Source organism: Rhipicephalus microplus, chromosome X (genome assembly GCF_043290135.1).
Source record: "Rhipicephalus microplus isolate Deutch F79 chromosome X, USDA_Rmic, whole genome shotgun sequence".
NCBI lineage: Eukaryota > Metazoa > Arthropoda > Arachnida > Ixodida > Ixodidae > Rhipicephalus > Rhipicephalus microplus.
The window spans coordinates 77,431,292-77,455,569 of NC_134710.1; the positions used below are offsets into that span (position 1 = coordinate 77,431,292).

Sequence of the window (24,278 nt, forward strand, 5' to 3'; positions counted from 1 at the left end):
GTTTTTCCAAGTTCATTTCATAGCGGACGTTGATCTTTCAGAACAAAAAAAAAAATTCTATTTTTGGGGACAGATGCCGGTGTTATAATGGCAAAAAAAAAAAAAATGGTAGGTATGCATATTTTGCTTACTTAAAGTGAACTTGGAATTGATAATGGCCAGTTTGTATATTGGGTGTGTTGAAATCATGATTAAGAATATGTAGCCCCTAAATGAGTGTAAGCACTAGTAATTGAATCAGCCAATGTTGGTAGTCTTAGTAGTGAGGTACAGTACCTGAATAGGATGTTTAAGTGACTCAATAGAACCTATTGATTTGTTATTGCTATGTTAACCAAGGAACACACATTTAAATGATTAAAACCTGCATTCTTTGCAACACATACTAAGAATTACACTGCACACGAAAAATTACATTTAGTGCAGAATTAAGCCTTTTCATTATCAAAGCTACTAAGGATGCAGGAAAATGATAAATGCGATAAACATTCGGAGGACAGTCTTCAACATGCTTAGAATGGTTGGTGAAATGAAAGCGAAATGACACCGATCCATGTACTTAAATTCAGGTGCATGTAAAAGTCTCTGGAGCCCTCCACTGTGATGACCCTCGCATGGACGTCAGCAGGGGAGCGCAAAAGGGGCACTTGCTCGCCTCAACCAACACTAGAACTTGCCCCTACCCAAACTATACCAATGCTTTCTCCCTACTCCGCCACAATGCAACACGGTTTTGTACCCCCCAAGATAAAATCCTGCCGATGCTCATGGTCCCTCGTAATCATACCATTGTTTTGGGGCATAAAACCCCCAAAATTATTACCGTTTTTATGCCCAGCTCACTGTTGTGAACAATTAAAAAGAGCAAGGCATTAGGCAAGTTTTTAATTGGTCTGTAAACAATGCTTAATTATACTAAAGCAGTCGTCCTATTCTGCATTGCACTATGTTTGTGCAGACAGAGACAATATTGCTGTGTATTTATGGTCTTGAAGTGTGAAAGAATGCCTAAACTCAGCCAGCGATGGCTAGGCGTGTGCTGGTGATGAACTGCTTTGTGTCTATGTTTGACTACACTGTTTTACTCTCTTGTATGCAAGCACAGTAACAATACATCTAGCATTGGTTACCTGAAACACCCTTTCAACGTGTTCCCTTGTTGTGTTTTCTTCCACCATGGGTTCCACAGCCTTTCCCATGAGGTCGTAAACAGCCTTAACAATACGAGCAAGCTCATCTTTGGTGATGTAGCCATCACCATTGATGTCGTAGAGATTGAATGTCCACCGAAGTTTCTCTTGGAGTGAACCCCGGGAAAGCACAGACAGTCCAATAACAAAGTCCTGTGAATAATAAAGCACAAAAAAAATCATTATATTCTCAAACATGCATGACACAGAAAAAAATTATTATGCACATTCGCTACCTCAGTATAAGCAATACAATAACAATGCAAGAGTTGTTTTTCATCTGCAGATAAGTACAAGAAACTATGCAGCTCTACAGCTATGCTCTACATTTGAGAGGCTATCAAGGAATATTCAACATGTCACAGGCTATAAAGAATACATTAGAAGTGCCTACCAGCCTGAAGTTTGGTTTGTTATATCTATATTTCCCCACAATAAAAGTCACCCGCCATATTTAATGCTTCGCACGCGCCGCACATTGATAGTTCATCAAAGTGCTGCACAATGCTTGGTGCAAAAAAAGTATATCGCTCTATTATTGAGTTTTTTTCTCGATGATCCTTAGAGGGGGTGCACTTTTGCCCTGATGTAATAATTGGGAAGGTAGGTGTGTCACATGTCAAGTTTTATGTTAGGTGAGCCTGGAGACAAATTTTGGGAGACGCAGGCACCTCGGTGTGCCATGACCTGGCTGATATAGCAGCAGTCATGCTGCTTCATGTCATTCTTGACTGCATGAGAGACCCCATTTCAAAAAGCGTACTCTCCATCTCACTGCAGTTTTAGCACACTTGACCTTATGGTGCCTCTTCATATGGGACACCAGTTATTTTGTATGTGAATATTGATGTGATGGCAACATCCTACATAATTAGCACTGCTCTAGAATAGTTATATGTCACATCGTAGCATCTACGGTCCACTTTCATGATTGTTAGACCCAAAAGTAGAAATTAAAGCATATCACACACGCACACACACAAAAAAATTGGCTTGCAGTGGTCTTGCTTCCCAATCTTACGTTTAGCTCACCAGCCTATGGAAATACAAATTTTGTTCCGACAAAGAGACTGACTTTCTTTGCACATTATCAACAGAATACTTATACGTAATCATTCATGCTCCTTATGCGTATATGTTTGAACATACTTCCCTTTTTTCATGATTGTCATTAAAGGAACACTAAAGAGAAAAACAATTCTTTGTGTATTAGTTAAGTACAATTCCACAATCTTGAAAACATCACTCTTATCGCGAAATGATGCGTGGTAAGCAAGTAAACACGCGAAAAGAAAATGCAGGCGGAAACGTCACTTCAAGAATCCTTAAACAGACACCGAGACGTCATGGATTTTCATGGTGTCTACTATGCCCTACAAAGTTTGTAATTGGTAAAAATGAAATACATTGTCATCTGTGGCAGCCACACACCTAACATACAAAGTTTCGCAAAATTTAATCGAACAACTGTCGCGAAAATGCGAAAAATACATTTTAGAATCAGTGACACAACGTGCGGAGATGACTCGATATTTAGAAATGAAACTTTAACCTCTATTTTTTTCCTCTAATATTGAACTTATGATAACGAAACTCATGACATTAGAGTTCTCAGAGTACAGTTTATCAGTCTAAACCAAGTCATTGTACTACTTTCTATTGTCCCTTTCAGAAGCCATCTAGTTGGCTGGTATTTCCCTTGCTATTAATACTTAATATATTGTAATGTACATAATCAAGCAATCAATGTATTGTAATGTACATAATCAATGAACTGTTTTAAGCTAATAATTGAAATTTTATAAAATTTATAGTTAGATGGCCTCATTTGCTGATGGAACTTACACAAACATTCTAAATTACGTAAATACTGTTTGAATTGTCAGTGTAGTGATTCGTGCAAGTTAGCATACACAGTGAAGTTTTATCAGCGCAGACATAAGAAAGGGGTACCACACACACAACGTGCTTTTACCTAATACTAAAAGACATGTCCAGCATATTTATGCTTTTTGTGAGGCAGCAAATGCCATGGTTATGAAATATAAAAGAGTCAATAATGCGATTTTAAGCATTGCATAATGCTGACTGGTCATTAAGCCACTCAAAGGAATGACTAGCACATTATTTGTCTGGTCTTATTCCTTCTTCATTTGTCCCTGTTTGCTAGCACACTAAAAAGCCTTTATATGCATATTATTTCTCAGTTGCCCATTTCAAAATTGTGTCATTTGATAAAAACTGCAACAATGCCCACAGAGTACCGAGCAGCGTACAGCAATGAGACTGTGCTGTTGAATTGAATTGAGTTTATCGACAACAAAATTGCCAGGATGACCAGGCAAAAAGCTGCACTGAGCAGCCTGAGGGGAACCTGACCACCTCATACACTGGGAACATTCACAGAGGTCAAATGGGAGCGCATGACTATACATAACATGTGAACTAATTAAAAAGCATAAAGCAATAAACAACCACAGTCAGAATTATTAAACAAGCTTATCGTGGAAATATTTCAAGAAAAGAAGGGCAAAAATAGGCATATTGATGAAGACAGAGAAAAAGAAAAACAGATGAACCCATGGCAGCACAAGCAATCACATACAAATATGTTGAGCAGCCCTTTTATCAACAGAGTACATACTTCGAGACCATTTTCTTTGCATGATTACTTTAGAACAGTTGGTAAACAAAACTACAGCATTTGGTCACCGTACTTAGTTGCGTTTTTGTTAACAATCCAAGGTTATAAATGACCATATTTATAAAAAGAACTAGGTTCCTGTAAGAATGCCATCCATGTTAAAGCGTTATCAATATTCTTAACTTTTCCCATTCTATACAATTGACAAAGCTTATATATGTACAAAGATTCACTTCTTATTGTTCTGAGCTTTGTAAACAAAGGAGCAGTTTCAGAGATAGGGCACTCTTGAACAAAGGTGCATTTGTAACTTTTGTAATAAGATCAATGTGTGAATGTTTTCAGTTGATGTCACCCGCAGACTAGAATTCTGTATCAAACTAGAAAAAGAAACATTGATATTTATAAAATCATATTATTAGATATAAGGAATAGTTACAATAGCAACACATAGTACCTATTGTTCTAGATAACTTACTAAGTGATTCACTTGACAATCCCACAACACAGTTCCAGAGAAATATACGCCAAGCGATTTGAAAGATGGTAGTATTTATATCACAGTATTTAATATTAGGTTGAAGTTACTACCTTAAAAGAACAAAAAATACTTGTTATAAAACAATTCCTCATTATCTGTAATGTAAAATGCTTCATGCAGTGATGGAAGCGAGATTTCGATTTTTTGAGGAGATTCTGCAGTAGGAAAAATGGTACTTTAGAGCTACCTTGATTGTTTTTGGAGAAGAAGAAATGCAAGCCTGGAACACCTGTTGATGTTTTCGGAGCAGACAGCAAATATTCTTAATGATTCCTACAATTCAGTACATCATTTGAGGGGCTTATAGTTATTAATATTTATAATTAAACATATTATCACCTTATTGGTAGAACACTCCGCTGAAATATTCAACAAACATTTCACTACAGTATTCACTGACGAACTTCCACTGAATGATTCTCTTTCACTGTTACAACTGCCCATTGAATACCCTTTTCCAGCAATCCTAATAAAACAGCACGGGGTAGCTAGCGCTATCAGTCGACTTCCCCTTAAAACCAGTCCCGGCCCCGATGGCATCAGCGCCAAACTACTTAAATTAACCTGTCAACATACAGCTAAGTTGCTTGCATTCATTTTCCAGCAATCCTTTGACTCTGGTTGTATACCAAATGACTGGAAATTGGCTAATGTGGTACCCATATTTAAGTCTGGTAACAGCAATCACCCCAACAACTACAGGCCGATTTCACTAACGTCCATCTCGCGTAAGTTACTAGAGCACATCATACACTCCCAGGTCATGCGTCACCTCAACCGTAACAATTTACTTCTTCAAATCCAACATGGTTTTCGAGAAAAATTATCACGTCAGACTCAACTTTTCGAACTCGTGACAGACCTGCACACAGCTCTTCATATGTCCATCTGCATTGACCCGCTTTTTATAGACTTTTCTAGGGCTTTTGATCGTGTTCCCCATAACCGGCTAATGTTAAAAATACGTCACCTCAGCCTCGACCAGAAAACGACTGCATGGATACAAAAATTTCTAAACAACAGGTCTCAGTCAGTTAAACTTAACAACTGCATATCTCATCCTGCCCGAGTAACATCTGGTGTGCCAAAAGGCAGTGTACTGGGTCCTCTTCTCTCTTTAGTATACATTAATGACATTGCATCTAACATAACTTCATCAAGTTGTCTTTTCGTGGATGATTGCATTGTTTATAGGAAAATAACTTCCACAGATGATGTTGCAGAACTACAAAAAGGATCTTACCAGGTTAGGGGAATGGTGCAACAAGTGGCAAATGGAAATTAATGTCGAAAAAACCAAGCACTCCATGTTTACTAATATCACTTTTGCATGCTATAGCTCTTATAAAATAAACGATTCGATAATAGAAAAAGTCACGTCATTTAAATATCTGGGCGCAATACTCACTTCAGATCTAAGCTGGACTGCTCACATAGAGTATACTACTAATAAGGCTCTCAAGAAACTCGGCCTCCTTAAACGTCGCTTGCATTTTACTAATGAGGACACAAGACTGCGCGCTTTCAATTCATTGGTTCGGCCATCCCTAGAATACGCTTCAATCATATGGCATCCTCACCAAATCGGTCTAACTAACATGCTCGAAATGGTACAGAATAAAGCTGCTCGGTTCATCTCATCATTCTACTCACGTTACATAAGTGTTTCTCTACTAAAATTGAACCTTAGCCTCACCACACTTGCCATGCGCAGGAGACATAATCGACTATCGTTCTTTCACTCAATTTATCACAGCAACTCATCCTTCGCCCAGTCTCATATCTTTCCAACCCCTCATACTTCAACCCGCCTCGATCATGCGCACAAGGTGGCCCCCATTTTCGTTAGGACCAAGAAGTTTCAACATTTGCCATTATCATTATGCATAATCGAGTGGAATTCTCTTCCATCTAAGATTGCAGAAATAACAGATCGTTCCATATTTAACTCCATGCTTCAGGGCTATTTGCATAGTGAAAAACATGGCTGACCTGTTTCTGATTGCCCTCGTTTCGTCTCCTGTTTTTGCTCCCGATATTTATTCAGTGTTCTTCAATGTAATTTTCATAGGTGTTTTCATTATTATTGTACTAATGAATATGTATTCGATTATTGTTGGTGAGTGTGTTTAACTTGATGCTGTGATTCGATTTACTCGCTGTTTCCTTTTTATTGTTTACTTTTTGGTATTCTGTTTTCTGTTCATATTGCTTGAAATGTATGTATTCAGTTCAATACCCCCTATGTAATGCCCAATTGGGCCTTTAGGGTATTGAAATAAATAAATATTGCACATTCAGCAACGACTGCAAGTTACAGGAAACATAATTAGGTTATTGAACCCCACTAAGTGTTATTTTCCTATTTTTGAAAAGTAGTCAGCATTGAATTTTCTAAAATAAATAAGCTAAATAAACTAACATTTAAAATACTCACTCTTGTGATATAAACGAGGTAAAATCCAACGAAACTGCTAAATGTAATCAGTCGCATAATAAAGTTGTCACAGCAGCAGCTAGTATGACTAAGATGTTTCGCCGAAATTTCACAAAAATAGTCTTCTTGTAAGGTACAAATATACAACTAATGTCAGGTATATATAGAAAATGCTGGTACGCGTATCATTTTCAATACTCGTGTATACAGCGACTACACAAGCTATACACCAGATGACAGTATACAGCTTGTCTTTGTTTTCATTTAGGCTTGATCGATGGTCACATGGTTTAATTTCGTTGTTTTTAGTTTCCCCCAATGCCATTTCAGAGCAGGTTTGGAGCAGTTACTAGCAAATATTGCAACTTGGAGCAGCATTTATCTTATGGAGCGATTGGAGCAGCACTTCCATCACTGAATCATGTCAAATAACCTACGCATAATTTCATGTAGTTTCCAATATGGTAATGCCTTGAAAGTTTCCATATAGAATTATGACACAGTCCGTGGCAGTGGTGTAGTAGTTACGGTGCTTGGCTGCTGACGCGAAGGTTGGGAGTTCAATTCCGGCCATGGCGGGTAGCATTTCGATGGAGGGGAGATGGTAGAAGCTCGTGTGCTGTTCGATGTCAGTGCCCGTTAAAGAGCATCAGATGATCCGAATTTCTGGAGGTCTTTACTACAGCGTCCCACATAATCCTATCACGCTTTTGGGATGTTACACCCCAGATAAAAAAATTTGAATTATGAAGCAGTTATTTGTTATTTGGTAAGACCAATATTTAAAATAGGTGGTTGAGTTAAGTGTGTCAGCTAATCCCAGCCATATGGAGAAACAGGCAATAAAACCAGAGATTAAAAAGTAATTCTTTTATTTATTACAATACAGAAATACAGTAATGGGCAAAGAAAAGTGGCTGAGAATAAAAATTTTTCAGGTGTGAACTGAGCCCACACCTTCCATATTATGCATGCAATGCTTCACCGATTAATCTAGGAATATGTAAATAGTAGATTTTAATTTGCAAGTGAATCCAAAGTGAATTCGAAGTGAATGGCAGAATAATTTCAAATCGAACAGTTTGAATAGGATGTGCCACATAATGAAAAGTGAGCACATTTATCGTGACCCAACCAACCAGCAGAATATTTTAAAAATTGGAACAAGGCATGTGCGAATGTCATTATTTTCGGTTCGAAGTAAAGTGGAAGAAACTTTGAATAGTAGAAGAATTTGAATTTCATAGGATACAAGCATCATAACCGGTAAAATACACTCTACTATGTTGTAAAATTTACTCCAAAATACTTAAAGCATATAGGCCCATATAACAAGCTTTTAAACTCCAAAAAATGATTAATCAATATGAGAATAATTGACGTGAGGGTTCATTTAATGTTAATATAAAACTTCACAAAAGTGCAGATTTTTTTTTCTGGAAAGGTGTTCTCAGACCACAGCACTCCTAAGTTCTGGTGAAAGCACCTTTACAGGGGGGGGGGTTATATACGGTCTGATATACATCTATTCATATTGTAAGTACTTAGCGCAACTTGGTATTCGCTCGAAACACTCTCACATTCACACACGCTTCAACTCAAGAAACGCACACAACACATAGTACTTTCTTGAGTGGAAGCGTGTGTGAATGTGAGAGTGTTTCGAACGATTACCAAGTTGTGCTAAGTACTGACATTATGACGAGTTACCAACTAGTCCAACAAGAAGTTGTAATAATACGTCTATTCGTTCACTTAGAATACTTTAAAATACCAAATAATTAAAGTTCCTGTGTCAAAGAGAGCTCGAATACTCCAATATTTTTTCGAGGATTCGCACATGCCTAGTATTTATGCACCTGTGGTGGGAGCCTTAGGTACAGCCGCCTTAGCCATCAGTGACTGGGCTGAACACTCCCAGGCGTGGGACACGGCATGCTTTCCAGCTAGTTTCAGTACAGCAGCCTTTTACGACAAATCTCTTGAAAATACACCTCTCAAAACATTATCAAAATGCCCACAATTCCAGCATCTCGTTTCTAATCAACATTATTGTGGGCAAATTTCTATAGAAATGAGTGGAGAGATTTATTAACAAGTCTAGAAACTGGTAATATCTTGCACAAAAAGCTATAGCATCCAAGTAAATAACTTGAACAGCCACTCTGCTGTAGAAGCAACAACAAAAGAGCGGCCAAAGATTTTGACAGCGAGCTCAACTGGTTGGTGAGAATTTATGTTTTAGCACATAGACATCGAAAATGGAAAGCTTGAGGGCAATGAAAACTTTGATGGATGAAGAGATCTTAAATGAAAGAAAGGGTGTGTCAGGTTGTCTGTCCGAGACACTTTTGGCTGAAGCCGCTGTCGGCATTGACTTGTTGAGAGCTGCTTGTTCCTCATGGTTTCAGCTATACAAGACTGCTTCCCAGCACTCCCATGCTGACTGGTCTACTTAGTCTATGCTATGGCTTTTGCCACGCCAAAAGGTACAGGTTGGCCTTGTGGCCGTAGCAGCTACAGTGAGCCGAGAATGACTCTGGCTCAACTGTGTGGGGTCTGGCAAAATTGTTGAAAGTTCTAGTTTGTCACTGCTGAAGGTGCCCTTCTTGATAGCCCTCTAGCAAGTTCGGGGAATGTTTTTCTCTTGATGTGTACATGTGTTACCTCTGAGAATGTAGTCGATAGACAAAAGGAGCCCAGATGATTGAGGGAGGTTGTAGAAGAACTTTCGGAAGAAAAGCTCGAGCCACATTGTGTGCACGTTAGTCTCTTTCAACCTTCTGATAACATTACACCCATACATCAACTTCTTCTACGCAGCTTAAGACCTAGATTGATGCAGTATTTTGCGTGCCAGCAGAGTAATTGTGTGCTTACGAAGCACTTATCAATAATCTTGCTGCTTGCCACTCTTGGACTAAAAGGAATACCATTTTGATAGCCATCTCGATTTCTCTTTTCTATTCTTTTTACGTCATGAAATTATAAAATATATTTTACTGCATATGGTATTTAACGTATATATTCCCAAGGTCTGACAGGAAAAAGGAATGAGCTGCTCATTTAAAGTATTTTGCCCAACCCACATGCAGTAAATGCTCATCTAGAGCATGTGTAAGTTGCATATGAAATCAAGTTTACCTGCAAAATGTAGTACTAACAAATGTGCTACAGTGTAGTGAAAAATGAGTGAGGTGGAAATCGCAGATCATAATTCTTACCGTGAATGTTATTGCCCCAGTGTGGTCCTGGTCAAAGGTATTGAAGACGAAATGAGCATACTGACTAGCATCTGCACCTCTTGGGAAGAACTGTGAGTAGATTATCTTAAACGTCTCTTCTTTAACCATCCCAGATGGGCATTCCTGGAAATAATAACAGCAAAAATATAGACTCAAAAGCTCTGGATAAGACATTCAGTTTTCTTTCATATTCAATACACAGAATATGCACATACTTACTACACATAAATATTGCATTGCATGCAGTAAAATATGTCATAATACTAGCTGAAAGGAAAAGGTCAAAATCAGGAGTAAATTGAGGAAAGATTTTGTTTAAACATAGAACATAGAACATAGATCTTTGAAGTCTATGGCAGATTTCAAACATTTGTGCAAAATTTCTCAATGTATTAAAATATATGCATAGATGAAAATGCACCAATACAGAAAAAATTATGAATAACTGCACTGGCCCTAGCATTTGTAATGTATAGTATAGGGCACTCTGACTTATTCATTGTAAAATTACATTTTACTAATAACGGCCTATGGCACACTTATTTAAGAGAAGATGCGAGCCGAAAAACGGAAGTTTTTTCCAAGAGTACATTGTTTGTTTGTTTTTATTTGCTTGCACCACTTTCATTTCGTACTTTCATGACAAAATATTGAAGACTGTAATTGAACTCAAAGTAGGTTAAAATTGCTGTAGTGAGTACAAGGTGACCACCAAAAACTTAAAAGAGCTCATTGTCTAGAGTCCCCTGGAAATGGTCACCTGGCTGCTTGCCATAGCATTTAGCATGAGCAGTTTATGAAGGCCACATGCTCAAAATTATCCTGATTCCCAAGCTGTCATGATGGAAGAAATCATAAAAAAATCTTTGCCCCATAAGTGTGGTACCCAAAATAATCGCACTGTTTTTCAAAAAGGGCAGGACTCTAGTCTTTAAAATACTCTGCAACACTACATAATTAACATTCAAAATGCTTTCATCAAGCAGTGACACAACCATTGGAATTTTTTTCCTGCAAGAATCCATATCATAGTTTTGTATCAGAGGAATTATATGAAGATCTGAGCATTGCATTCTGTCATCTTTTGAAGTTTTCCTTAATTTTACCCTATTGATAGCATGCTGGAAGCTTGTCTTAAGCTAGAAAGAGGATGATGCCGAATGACCGTGTATGCACACATTGATCTTCCTCTTACACTTTGCATTGATTTAACTCAACCATGGCTGCTTTCAGGCATTCAAATTGGATGAAAACAAGCTAGGTGAATGAACATCTTGAAAAATCTTGTCCTTCATATATGGCACACTGCGAATTTTTTTTCAAATGCAAATTGGTCCATTCAGCTTATTCAGCTTGGCTACCACTTTTACTTGGCTGCTTGCTTTTCGTATTCCAGCTCCTTTTGTCTGCAAACTAGAAGTAACTAGTCCTAACAACTGAAGAAGTCCAGTACATGCAACCTGTAAGCCATAGCACAAGGCTTGTCACGTGAACACCATAACATGGTGGAGATATGAGAGTCAGGAGAAATGACAAGTGGCCACTAGAAAAGGACTATGGGCCATTTTTCGCTGTGTCTTGAGAAGCAGTGCATCACACGGTCTCCATGGCAGCATTCTATAGTTACTGGGTGCCTTTATTTAAATATATTTCAAAGAGCAATCTTCTCTTCAATTTCATAAAGATTTGGTGAGTCTCCTTATCCAATTATCCAAATATCAGCCATTAATGCTGTTTCAGAGAGCTTAAAAGGATACTGACATGAAAATGTTTCAGGTGTTGTTCCTTTACATCATATATAAAAAGCCAAGCTCACAGGAGAGCCAAGGGAATGCATTGGTAAGCATGAGTGCACCCTGAAAAATTAATTATATTATGGCTGTGAAAGCTAGTTTCGGTTCCTATACACTGTACCCTGACGTCATGACTCAGTATGGGCTTCTCACCCTGTGCTTATACAAGATATCATGATGTTTTCACTGCCATTATGCTCTGTGGCTCTGTTTGTGTCAACAAGTGGCCATTTTGAATGTTTTAGGGCGTCACGTCATCACAACTAGGCATACTAGTAGGTGAAGTGACCAAAATTGATACTGAAGCCTTACATCATGCTAGTGTAAATGTTAATGGGTGCACCATGTGAAATTCAACTTTAATGTGTCAATAAAATATCTTATCAGCATTTACTGAGCGTCACACTTGCTCATAGCCATCTGCGTATACAGTAGATTTGTACGCCAGAGCAAACTCAGCTTCAAAAATTGGTGTCAAAACTGTCAATACTCGAGGTGCTGCAAATAGAAGTCTAGATGTGTAATGTGACACCACCAATTCTCTAACAACTATTTGAAAGCAACAATGTTAAATTGAATTCTTTAAACATCTTTAGATAATTCATAGTGTCAGCATACTGTAAGATTTGTTCACCGGCATGACGTTCAACAGAAAGAAGTGCTGGAAGGCAGACATCTAATCTACTGCTGGCAGTGCTAATGTGAGGTCATATAGCAACTTCTTTACATTTTTTTACATTAAAGTCATATTTCACAGATTTTTGAGAACACAGCTGTAGTGTGTAATATACAATAAATGTTCACATTATTTATGATATGTAGCAGAAGTCTCATGCTGAAAAAAAAACACAACACACAATTAGAACATGTGGGTTACAATTTTCTTGACACTGTCTTCTAAGAAACTAAACTATTAACAGTGACTAGATGAAGACGGTCAGAAAAAAAAATTTCATAGAGAAAGTTCAGTGTATCCTGCTTTGAAAATTTCGTGATATTGCACGAAATGGCAGCACATGTAAAATATTGCTTTTTGGGCAAATGTGTTCAAGCATTTCCTTCAAATGCTTTTGCCATTCTGTTCCTTGAAGAAGCAATGAGAATGAAGAGAACTGAAAAATGAGCCAAATGTTATTAGGAATCTCAGAAGAGCTGGAGTAAGGCTACTTTTCTAGCAATCAAAGTATCACAAATCAAAGTACAATGAAATAAACTGCATTTAGGAATGAGCCTATAACGAAATTGTGAAGTGTGCGCCAGCTCTGCTGGTGTGGCCGCACACTCAAGAGTAGAGACGGATGTGCACAGGGACACACAAGAGTGCATGGGAAGCACTTTGCATCGTCTGCTACCTTGCTAGAGTGCACCGCTCTTGTTTGGCTGCAGTACACCAAGGGCGCCGTGCTACTGTGCGCCTGTGCCAATGCCATTTGATACACAGCAACGCGATGTAATCTGGCACTACGCAGGGCACTGCCACGCTGAGCTGTGTTTACCCTAAGAGGGGACGGCACTTTTAATGAGCCTCCATGCTGTAGCATTTCACTTCCACTGAAACGCAGTTGCCATGACTGGGATTCAATACTGTGGCATTCAGTTCAGTTTTACACCAGATGATTTGTCTCCGCAAGTTTAATTCTAAACAAAACGCTTACGTGGCATTGCAGCAGCACAAGCAGATCCTGATCTTTCAACAAAGTGGCTGATTTCTTAATGCTGCACAACTTGAATGAGGATCAAGGCTGCAACTTGCTTAAACATCTAAGCATGTGGAATGATGCACTGGCTACCATCAATGCTGCTTACCAACCTGAAGGTTGTGCTTCACTTTTCTCGGAAAACGTACGTTGATGAGAAATCGAGAAGTAGCATTCGACAAGCAGTTATTTTCTTGCACTTGCACTGTTGACAGCATGCATGCCCTTGCGATGCCTCGAGGAGCTTTCTTATGAGAAATTTAAACATTCTGGCTATGGGGATTAAAAGAAACATGAAGCTCATGGTGCTTCATGTCAATGAGATTACCACTGCAAGTCCTTGTGCCTCAACGCTACGGTGCAGAAGAGATACATAAACCTGCAGTGTGGAATCTGCGCTGTCAAACACAATGGCACTCAGACACATAGAGCCCGGTGGTTTTTCCAAGCCCACTCCTGAAGTGTGAATCCTGGTGATGTCTATAGTTGAAGCCTAAAATGTGCACCTCCGTCGACACATACCTACCTCTTCTTTAGCAATCTCATACACAAAAAATCCAGTTTCTCAAAATGCTTTTAGTTTTCCTTGATGCGAAATTGTGCTTGTTTTCATGAAATTTTAAGTGAATGATATCGCTATGCTGTTGCACGATGGTGCAATAATGTGGTGTCCCTGTGCACAGATAAACAACTGATGCTTTCTTGAAATACTCCTGGCGATCATGGTAGTTCTGGCAATCCAATTGAAGTTGGCACATTGTGGTGTCATCTCTCTGATGTCCTTGTCAGCTTGCACTGAATATGCCCTTGATTTCAGTTACCTACATGCCCCAAAAATTGCAATGTTGAAAGTTATTCCAGGCTGATTGATAAACCAGCCGAGCAATGATCTAGGCATCTAAATATTTTAAACCGTCTAGTCCACTCAATAAGTTGACAGTGGCTCTTGCACTAAATAGTGACCCAACTGAGGATAAATAAAAAAATACCACTAAGTTACTGTAGAAGGATTCCATCTGGGTCTAATGCCTCTATTACAGTGCACAAGATGTTTTAGAGATACAAGTGCACGAAATGAGAGACTATGACACCACTGCACAGGGGAGTGAAGCTGAGGCACCGAAAGAACAGTTCAAGGCAAACCAAAAAGTTCTCTAAACACGCAATACTACAATGTATGGAGCCCATATAATTCGTACAAAAATTACCGAGCAAAATGACTGTTCATTGAAAAATAGAAGATTGCCATTCCTTACCTGCTTAAAGCCCCTGTACATTAGCTGCAGCTCTCGCTTATTGAACTTAGTGAGCTGACACAGTGTTTCAATCGCTTCTGGCTTGTAGTGAACAGTCGGGCCTTCCAATTCATCGATTTCACTGTCTGAAAGTGACAAAAAGAAGAAACATGAATGACACTAGTCCTATAAAATGGCGCAAGAAAATTACGCAAAGATAGTGGTTTTAAGGCAGCCTACTAGCAAACATCAGCCATAAATGTATGTGCAGAATGTATAACTACTATAGATGACCAGAGACCAGACTCTGAATAGGTCACCAACACTTTTTCTGGTGCTTAAGTGGTCTCGTGGTATTACTGGGATGCAGTCATGCAAGACAACCACAATACAGAAACATGAGATACTTTATTTTTTTTTACAAACACAAACATGCGCCAAGTTCTTGCAGTGAGTCTTCATGACCCAGATGCAGCATCACTCATGCATTATCAAAAGCAAAAAATTAGGCCGCCCTGAATGCTGATACAAGGCCTATCACAGCTCTCATCATGACATTAGATTATTATGAAATGACACTGCAGAATTTTTCACAGGGCACAATGCCAACTCGCACCAGCTGGGAATGTACAGGAGGTAGATTCGTACAAAAACACGCCATATGTACTTCGTCACACCACACATGCTTCGCATCACCAGTGAGCACGACATTTTGCTACAAAGTCTTCCCTTTGAGACGACGAAACTACTTTTGCCAGGCAAGCAAGGAGTTCATCTCGGTCGGGAGCATCCAGCAGACTGTGACCAAGTGACTGTGCAAGTGCATCAGAGTCATTATTTCGAAGGTATGACTTCATGTTGATGCAAACTCTGTTGTAGTCAGTATCGTTGAGAGACTTCTTAAGTGATGCCAAGACAGACTTCCAAATATCCTTCGATGAATCTGAACTTTTAGCACTGGATGTGCCAGCTCCATCACAAATAGCTGAACACTGGGGAGGTCCGATTCCTTTGAGAGGCACAAAAAGTTTTCGTTTTTTGGCATTCTGCATATATTGCTCTCGAGTCTGGTCTTCATCTGTGCTTCTAAAGTTGATCTTACGGACGGTGCAAAAATCTGCCGCCTTTGATTGTGAACTGCTGTTTAGGACATCAAATAGGCTTCGTCCTTGCCGGCTTCTGTCTTGTGACTGCGACTGCCGCTCAGTGGCCTTGTTGGCCCGGTATGTCTTCAAAACATTTTCATCATTGTCAGCTACTGGCTGTCCAGTGAATGTCAGGTTTCTAAAATTTGGTGTGCTTTCCTTTGATGGTATTCCAAATGCATTTCTTGAGCCACCCAGCATTTTTACTGCAGCTGTGTTGCTTTCATTTGATGCACCTGCAGCTTTAAAGAAAGCAGACAGTTCTTTTAGGACAACACTAAAGCTAGAACGTAGTTTGGCTTTTTCTTTCACCCATTTTGATAACTGGCTCAGATTTCGTGGCTCACTGTAACGTCTGTCACAGAATAAGATAGCACCGAAATCCCGCTGGTGGCGTATGACACGACCTACTGCTTGGTTAACTGCTCTAGTGGCTTGCAGCACGTACCAATCATTACCAGAAAAAACTTTGCATGACGGTGACTCATCCAAGTACTGCTTTTTCAGCTGGACCCTGGGATCAAAGCAAGGAGGTAACGGAAAGCCAACAATGATGGCTGCACGAGCATACTGGTCTGTGAAATCCATGCCCTCACTCATACGTCCTCTGCACACTGCCATAAGAAGACAGCCTTTTTTCTCAGGTGAGTCGACATTTTCACAGTATTCTTGAATGAGTGAGGAAAAGTCTGTACTTCTCTGAACTTCCATCACTGTTGGTTTGACAAGTGCAAGCGAAGTCATGGTTCCGTTTGAGGTCCAGGTCTCAACAAAATTTTTCATGACAGCATACGAGGGAAAAAAAAGCAACACACCTCCTGGAATAATCCTACAAAGATTACACAGTGTTCTACCAAGAGAGGCCAGGTAGGCAGGATTGTTTCTGTTCTCATAGGTGCAATTCAAGACCTGTCCATCATAGCCATTGCTAAGCACAGAGACATAGATTTGTTCTTCCTTAATGACATGAGGATTTTCGAGTTGTACAGGGAATGGAATACCCAGCTCAGATGCGAACGAACTGAGTGGAGAGAGCGTGCCACTAGTGAGAATTATGCAACGAGCTCCCTGTCTTAAAAGGTTGTCCATACTCACACTTGGTGAGAAGCACCAACAATTCAGGCACCAATCGAGCTTCTTGGCAGAGGTTGAAGGAACTGTCCAAACATCTTGAGGCCCCTTCTTTTTCTTGTTTACATCTTTCTGAATGTGGACCTTAAACTTGGTCTTAAATATCAACTCTACTGACAAGCCTTCTCCCTCGACAGAATAGAGGCTGCTGAGAATAGTTATTAAACGGTTGAGGCCCGTTCCTCTCGGGCTGAATGCTCCAACTGCGTTGACCTCAAGGAAGGACACGATTTTGTCCAGGAGGTCCATAAGGTCATCTTTGTTCTGACGACTAACACCTGCTTCTCTCAACATGGTGAACATAAAATCACCAGATTTTGTAGTTGAGTCTCCATTCATCTGCATAAGCAACTCGTCTACATACTTTTCCAAGGCAAGCAAAATAGCTTTAATCTTAGCTACATCAAGCAATGTGAAATCTGGATCAACACCTTCAACTCCAGCAGCTGCTTCAGTCTCTTTCTGTTGCTTCAGTTCTGCTGCATGAGTTATTTCCTTGATGCACAATGCCAAGTCAGATGAGAGCAGTTGGAATGACATGCTCTCTTCACACATGCTTTCTATGTTGTGAGCTTCGTCAAATATGACCACATTTCCTTCGAGCTCAACACCCTGCGCCTTGCGTGACTTTGCATCCACAAGATAATTGTAAGGCATAAAGACAATATCAGCTCTCCCTTTCAGAGTCTTGGCAGCATAATATGGGCAACAGACAAATTTTTTGCCAAGCTTGCCCAAGTCTTCAATGTCCATGACAGGAGTGTCTTGATACTCCGATCTCGTCATTTTGGTGTCATAGTTCAAGTGAAACGGGCAGGACCTGGTCGTTACCTTATGTCGGCACACTCGCAATTTGGAAGCGTTGTCTTGCAATTTCTGGACGTCTGGGTTGATGCACAACTGATCTCGGGAACCCAACACTACCGACTTCACATACTTGTAGTTGGTCTTCTTTAATTCGTTTATAGCTTGCGACAGCTGCGAATGGGTTCTTGAGCTGTAGATAATCTTGGGGTACATAGGACTCGGTCGTTCTGCCGATTCCTGCTGATCGAAATGACGTTGCAGCTGCGAGAGAAATCCTGACGAATTGCCGTCAGACGACCGGTGCACGCCAGCGCTCAGCTGAATTGCGGCTTTGTGATCTTCAAGCCAGGCTAATGATGAACACAAAAGGGATAGTGTTTTTCCCGTTCCTGTTGGACTCTCTAGGATGCCATTTACTCCATTCTGCAGACACTCGATCACTTTTTCCATGTACTTCTTTTGCACATCGTAAGGCTCATGCGGGAAGTGAACGGTAACACCCCGCAAGTTCAACATCTGCGACGACATCACTGTTCCGTAACGGCCACTACAGTGACAATCACATCCAAGGGTTCAGCACATGACGCATGTCAGGCCAGGGCGGGCAACGTTGAAATCGCTAAAATATCGTCTTTCACCGGCGCAGAACGATCGATCGATAGTCCCTTCCACACACACACACCACCGAAAACAGGTTCAACCTTCGATAAATGGCAACCAGCTCGAATATTTCACCACTGTGAACTAGTACTGTAATACAGATGCACAGTCACATCGGTAAAATCATCTCGCGCAAGGGGATAACGCGAATACAAAGAGCGCGGGAAACGCGCACCACAGCGCACAGACGGAAATCGCTCAATGCCACTTGCCGCCGCGCCGCGGCCAAAACAACCACAATGGCAGCGCTTATTTTTTATTTTGCTCAAAAAGAGTTGAATAAGTTTGCAAAAAGTAACAATAATTGCTTATTACGCTATAATAATTTACAATATGAACACTAATAAGGCCCCCTTCTCTACAAACAACGAAAAAATAGCTTCCAAGATTACATAACTTTTTCAACAAAATCTCGAAGGCAAGAATGCAAGTTTTGTGGTATTGCACGAGGTGGCAGCACATGTAAAATATTGCTCAAGTTCGCGTGGTCATGGTCACATTTCGCAAGCCTTATAAACCTGTAAAACATGCATTTCACGGTAATTTACATTTCGTACGTAATTGTACAGCGGAAATTCACCAGTGCGGCTGCCTTCACCGTTTAGCATCACAAACTTGCTGCACGTGTTGTGTGGCACAGGTCTATGTTTCTCTGCACTCTCATCGTGAATATCTGGGGCGTATTCAGTAAACGTGGACTGTCCATTTCGGCGCCCGCTGATTAGATGAAACACTACAACTACCATCTGAGTGAAGTACAAGATACTCAGAAGAATTGGCGGCGACATGAGAGAGGCTGGCTCTGGGGGAAGCAACTGCGGCCCCATGGCCTTTCAAACCTTTCAGGATTAAATTGATTCTGTTCAATGTAGGCAACTGGTTATTGCAACTTGGCATGGGTATGATCAAGTCAGCTCCGAAAAAATACGAAAATCTCCACTCACACTTTTAAACCAAAAGAAATAGTTGTTGCATTGATGGATGAATTATTATTGAGGAATATTTTGAATCCTAATTATTTATACTCTAACTTTTATAACGTATAAATATATGGCAGCTTCGCACTAGTGGCACCAAGCCAGGGGGAAGAACGCAGATTGGTGGCCTTCCTGTACGTGTATCTTTCTTTCTTTATTTATTTCCCCTTGTTATTTTGCTTTTTATGCGTTTTTTTAGTTTTTTCTTTCTTTATATGCGTATTTATTTCTATTTATCACTCTTTATGCCTCTATTTTTCTCTCTTTGTTTTTCGTTAGTTTTCTTTCTGTCTTGGTCTGTGTTTTTCATATCTCTTTTTCGCGTATGGTTCTTCTCTTTCTCTTTTTTCATATCCTTATTCTACTTATTTTTCTTCTTTCTAATATTAATAATAATGATATCAGAGGTTTTACGTAACACACACACACACACACACACACACACACACACACACACACACACACACACACACACACACACACACACACACACAAACGTGCTCTATAAAGCGCTACATTTTTTTGTTCCTTTTTATTTTAACCTTGGTCCGAGTTTGCTGGGACACCCGGCATAATAATTGAAGGAGCCAGCGAATGAGTGTATAATAAAATATGGCCCACCTAAAACCTTCCAACCTCGCATGAAAAATGTGCGAAATACTAAGGACCTGATAAGCGGTTTTCGTAAACGATGATAAGCGATTTCATAAACAGAACGCATATTACTATGCGTTCTGCTGTATGAAACTGCTACATGTATAATCTGTACGTATACAAACTCTCATATAGCTTTATGAATAAATAGCGTACATGTGTGCTTCTTCTTTCTTGTGCAGTTGCTAGGGGCACCGATCAAGTACTACATAGAAGTGTGGGCACATAGTTCATTGGTGTATTCCACCATCATTTCTAATACTCTATATTTTTTCCTCTTTTTTTAGCTTTGTAGCCTAGTTTAGAGTTGCAGAATGGGAACACGCTGCTCCACGGCCACTCGGGTATTTCTGACTTCACTTTCATTAAACCTCACGTATATGTTATGTGTAGCCCTAAGAGACAAGAAGTTAACGGAGTATATCAGAGAACAAATGGGTGTTAAGAATATCATTGTCCAAATCAAGAATACGAGATGGTCATGGGCAGGGCACGTAGCACGAATGCAAGATAACCGCTGGTCACTAAGGATCACATACTGGATTCCCACAGAAGGCAAGCGGATGAACGGGAGACAGGAAGTTAGGTGGGCAGATGAGATTATGAAGCTTGAGGGTATAGAGTAGCAGCAGAAAGCACAGGACCGAGTTGACTGGCGGAACATTGAGAGGCCTTTGTCCTACAGTGTGAGTAGTCAGGCTGATGATGATGTGATCTGTTATGAGATTCGACTATTGGCTGATAAAAGCCCGAATAGACACATTCATGACGAGTTTTCAAATACCTCAAATGAAATCAACATCAGGGCAGTACATCACTAGTATCTTCTCGCCCATGGATGCTAACAGGTGACCAGATGCTTCTTTTTTACGTTGGCTCGGACCGTGGCGCCCCCATATGACACAGATGACATACGACTGGAGATAAGCATGCTCTGCAGGCGTGCACAAAGCGAGAAAAAAAGAGAAGGCAAGCTTGGACAGGCTGTTTGCAAGAATGGCCCATTCTCTCCGTATCTCTTATCGCCACAGTCTACGCGGCTTATTCTATATATAGAAGCTAAGCATATATAAATCCCAGACAGCCACTTCGGTATACGGCCATTACGGCAACAGGAAGCGCGAGTGGATGGGCAAATGCATTGCAGATGAGTCGATAAATCACGGACATGCAACCGTCGCAACGACACGTGTGAGGAGACCTAGAAATGAATAAGTAAAATTAAGCCCACGTTCTATAAATGAATGAAAAGGAAAGAGAAGAGATAGGTGTATACATGCATATACATTTCTCAGAAGGGCCGACGCCTGAGTGAAAACACGGTGCCGTAACTTCTGATTAGTTCCTTTTCGCTTTTGGCCGGCTAAAATCAGTCCTTTTTCCAATGGCTCAACGCACCATTCCGCGAGGCAGCCGCAGATGCATCTGTTGCGGTTCCAAGGTAGATTATGAGCTTGATAGACTGGGCCCTGCGTCCCCGTACCGCTTACGGAGCTCCAGGACACTTCGAGGCAAAATTGAAGTCTAATCCTCGTCACAACTGTACAATAAAAATGCCATCGGGGTCCAGCATCGCAGACGACTTCTTGCCGCCGGTCGTTTGGGCCGGGCCCCGTTTCTTTACGATCCAGGGCCTCCTTTTCTCCCGTTCTTAGTTCACCCTTGCTTCACGTCCGGCAGTGCTTCGATGTCACACTGGCTGCGCTAATAGCGGCCCTACTGACGGCGACGTGTAGGAGGAGTTACGACCTGGCTGGGTCGTGGCGGCGACCGGTTAACTCTCGCGTGCGTCAACTGTCAGTACAAAGGCGAGCAGATCCGGCTGTAGCGCCATCAACGGCAGGCGCTCGGAGTGGCACATAGCAACTGGTCGACGCGAATGCTTTCGCAAAAGTTTTATTGCGAAACAAATGCACTAGAACAAAAAAAAAAAAGAAAGAGAAAGGGGAAGCTATAGGATCAATTGGAAACAAGGGACTTCTAGTTTATTTGTAGAGTATTTGTAGAAACCGTAACGTTCATCGCTAAAAAAAGAAAAATAAAGAAAGGAAAGAGGGCTAAAAAAGTGCACTTCTTACATTGTCTTAGCTGTGTCCACATCGCTATCAACTATGGTATAGATTCAAGACAGTTCCTCAACTGAATCAGACTGACGCATTTGACCTGTGCAGTTGTAACCCCTTGCTTTTACTCGGGCAAGGTACCGACGCCAAACCCAGAGAAAGAGGCAATTTAGGACTCGTAACGCTGTACTGGAACGACTGTAATACGGCACGGCATCGAGATAACAGTGCACTTCCATGCTCGAGTATAGATCCCCAGGCCTCATTGAAACACTGGAGAGTGCATATGTTATAACTTACTTGGTCAGAGAACAGAGAAATAATGCTTCATTGGTGAATGCACCGCAAGATTTGACGAAACACTAAAAGAGACTTCTATTCTGTAAAAATTTGCCAGCGCGTTCAGCTATAAAGTAGACTTCGCAGTAATGAAATTATACCAATTCACTTACTTTTTGCATTAATGAGCATTGTAATGCATTAATTTTGTGGTATGGTAATTCAGTAGCATGATGAGTTACATAAAGCGAGTGATTTCAAGAAATTGACTCATTACTTGTCCTCCTTGCTTTTGACTAAACACGCATCTTTTACGGCATAAATTATCGATTATCGATGAAACAGTCACAGTTTCTCCGCAAGGGTAAATCAATTACTGCGATTGCAACAAATTAGAATGGTGCACGAGGTAAGGCTGTAGCAACCAACTCCTTTAGCCGATCTGACTGACACCAAAATGCTGACTTAAAGAAATATGGCAACCGCAGCAAGCGAACGGTTTTCGTTCTTGTCTGCCACCTGAACTTGCAGCGCGAAGCAAGCGATGAGAGCACTGTACAAACTACAAAGGTGAATTGCCTACTGATCTTTGTCGAGATAGTCTATCTATCTAACTATCTATCTATCTATCTATCTATCTATCTATCTATCTATCTATCTATCTATCTATCTATCTATCTATCTATCTATCTATCTATCTATCTATCTATCTATCTATCTATCTATCTATCTATCTATCTATCTATCTATCTATCTATCTATCTATCTATCTATCTATCTATCTATCTATCTATCTATCTATCTATCTATCTATCTATCTATCTATCTATCTATCTATCTATCTATCTATCTATCTATCTATCTATCTATCTATCTATCTATCTATCTATCTATCTATCTATCTATCTATCTATCTATCTATCTATCTATCTATCTATCTATCTATCTATCTATCTATCTATCTATCTATCTATCTATCTATCTATCTATCTATCTATCTATCTGCTTACGTCTGGGTGCTCTCATGATCTGTCCCCTAACTGGGCATGAACCATAAATACTATTGGAGGGTACGATAGTTTGATGAATAAGACACACTCGTATGTTCTGTTCTGTTTTGTTTTAACTGTTTTGCTGTGGAGAGGTTGAGGTGCATATTGCCTCAGCTACTCCATATCACAAAGTTCTGCAGCGAAAAAGAAAAGAATAATACAGAACGGTACCCAAAAATTAACAATACGGAAAAGAAAAAAAAAAACATAATAGCACACTGAAACCAGTTCAAATATCACGCCAATAGACAGTTTTCTTAGAGCAGTTCACACAGTCATAAACTATTTACACGCACACCTTACTATTCTACTGTCAGTATATACATGACCACATTTTATATATACCCATCTCTGGCTGTCTATCATAGGCGCTTGTCCAGTCCGGTCTCCACTATAAAGTCTCTCAGGAAGATTATTGCTTTTTTCTGGAGATGCGTCTCAGGCCATGGACCAAGTAGTTTCTTTATTGTGAGGGGCCGTCAGTCCAAACTTGCTAATTTGTTCTTTAATTTTGCTGTTTCATTCGCGTATATAACGCACTCCAAAAGAATATGGCGAACATTTTCTTATGCATGACCACAATGGCATTCCGGTGAGTTGGATCGATGTATCTTGTGCAGGAAGCTGTTTGCGTATGCTACTACCAATCGAAGTCGGTGGATTAATATCTCTAGGTGTCGTGCGAGGTCTGTCGCTATGGAAAATTTTCTGTGGGGATCAACTTCGCA

At 40.2% G+C, this 24,278-nt stretch overlaps 2 protein-coding genes across 4 annotated transcripts in view; both read right to left on the bottom strand.

Annotated features, from left to right (window-relative positions):
* The window catches only part of LOC119176678 (Kv channel-interacting protein 4), a 622,968-nt gene that overhangs the window by 24,391 nt on the left and 574,299 nt on the right, over positions 1-24,278 (bottom strand). For all 3 annotated transcript variants that reach the window (XM_075877173.1, XM_075877174.1, XM_037428037.2), the window contains 3 exons: positions 14,804-14,928; positions 10,037-10,180; positions 1,131-1,343 (listed from right to left, as the gene is read on the bottom strand). In XM_075877173.1, coding sequence (XP_075733288.1) covers positions 1,131-1,343; positions 10,037-10,180; positions 14,804-14,928 — 482 coding nt within the window. The remainder of the gene's footprint in view (positions 1-1,130; positions 1,344-10,036; positions 10,181-14,803; positions 14,929-24,278) is intronic.
* On the bottom strand, positions 15,172-18,712 carry LOC119175994 (regulator of telomere elongation helicase 1 homolog). Its single transcript, XM_037427089.2, has one exon. The coding sequence runs from the start codon at positions 18,391-18,393 to the stop codon at positions 15,475-15,477; it is 2,919 nt and encodes a 972-aa protein (XP_037282986.2). The 5' UTR covers positions 18,394-18,712; the 3' UTR covers positions 15,172-15,474.

Bases quoted from the DNA above. Each gene is read 5' to 3' on its own strand.
- LOC119175994 (XM_037427089.2), bottom strand. From the start codon at position 18,393: ATGTCGTCGCAGATGTTGAACTTGCGGGGTGTTACCGTTCACTTCCCG.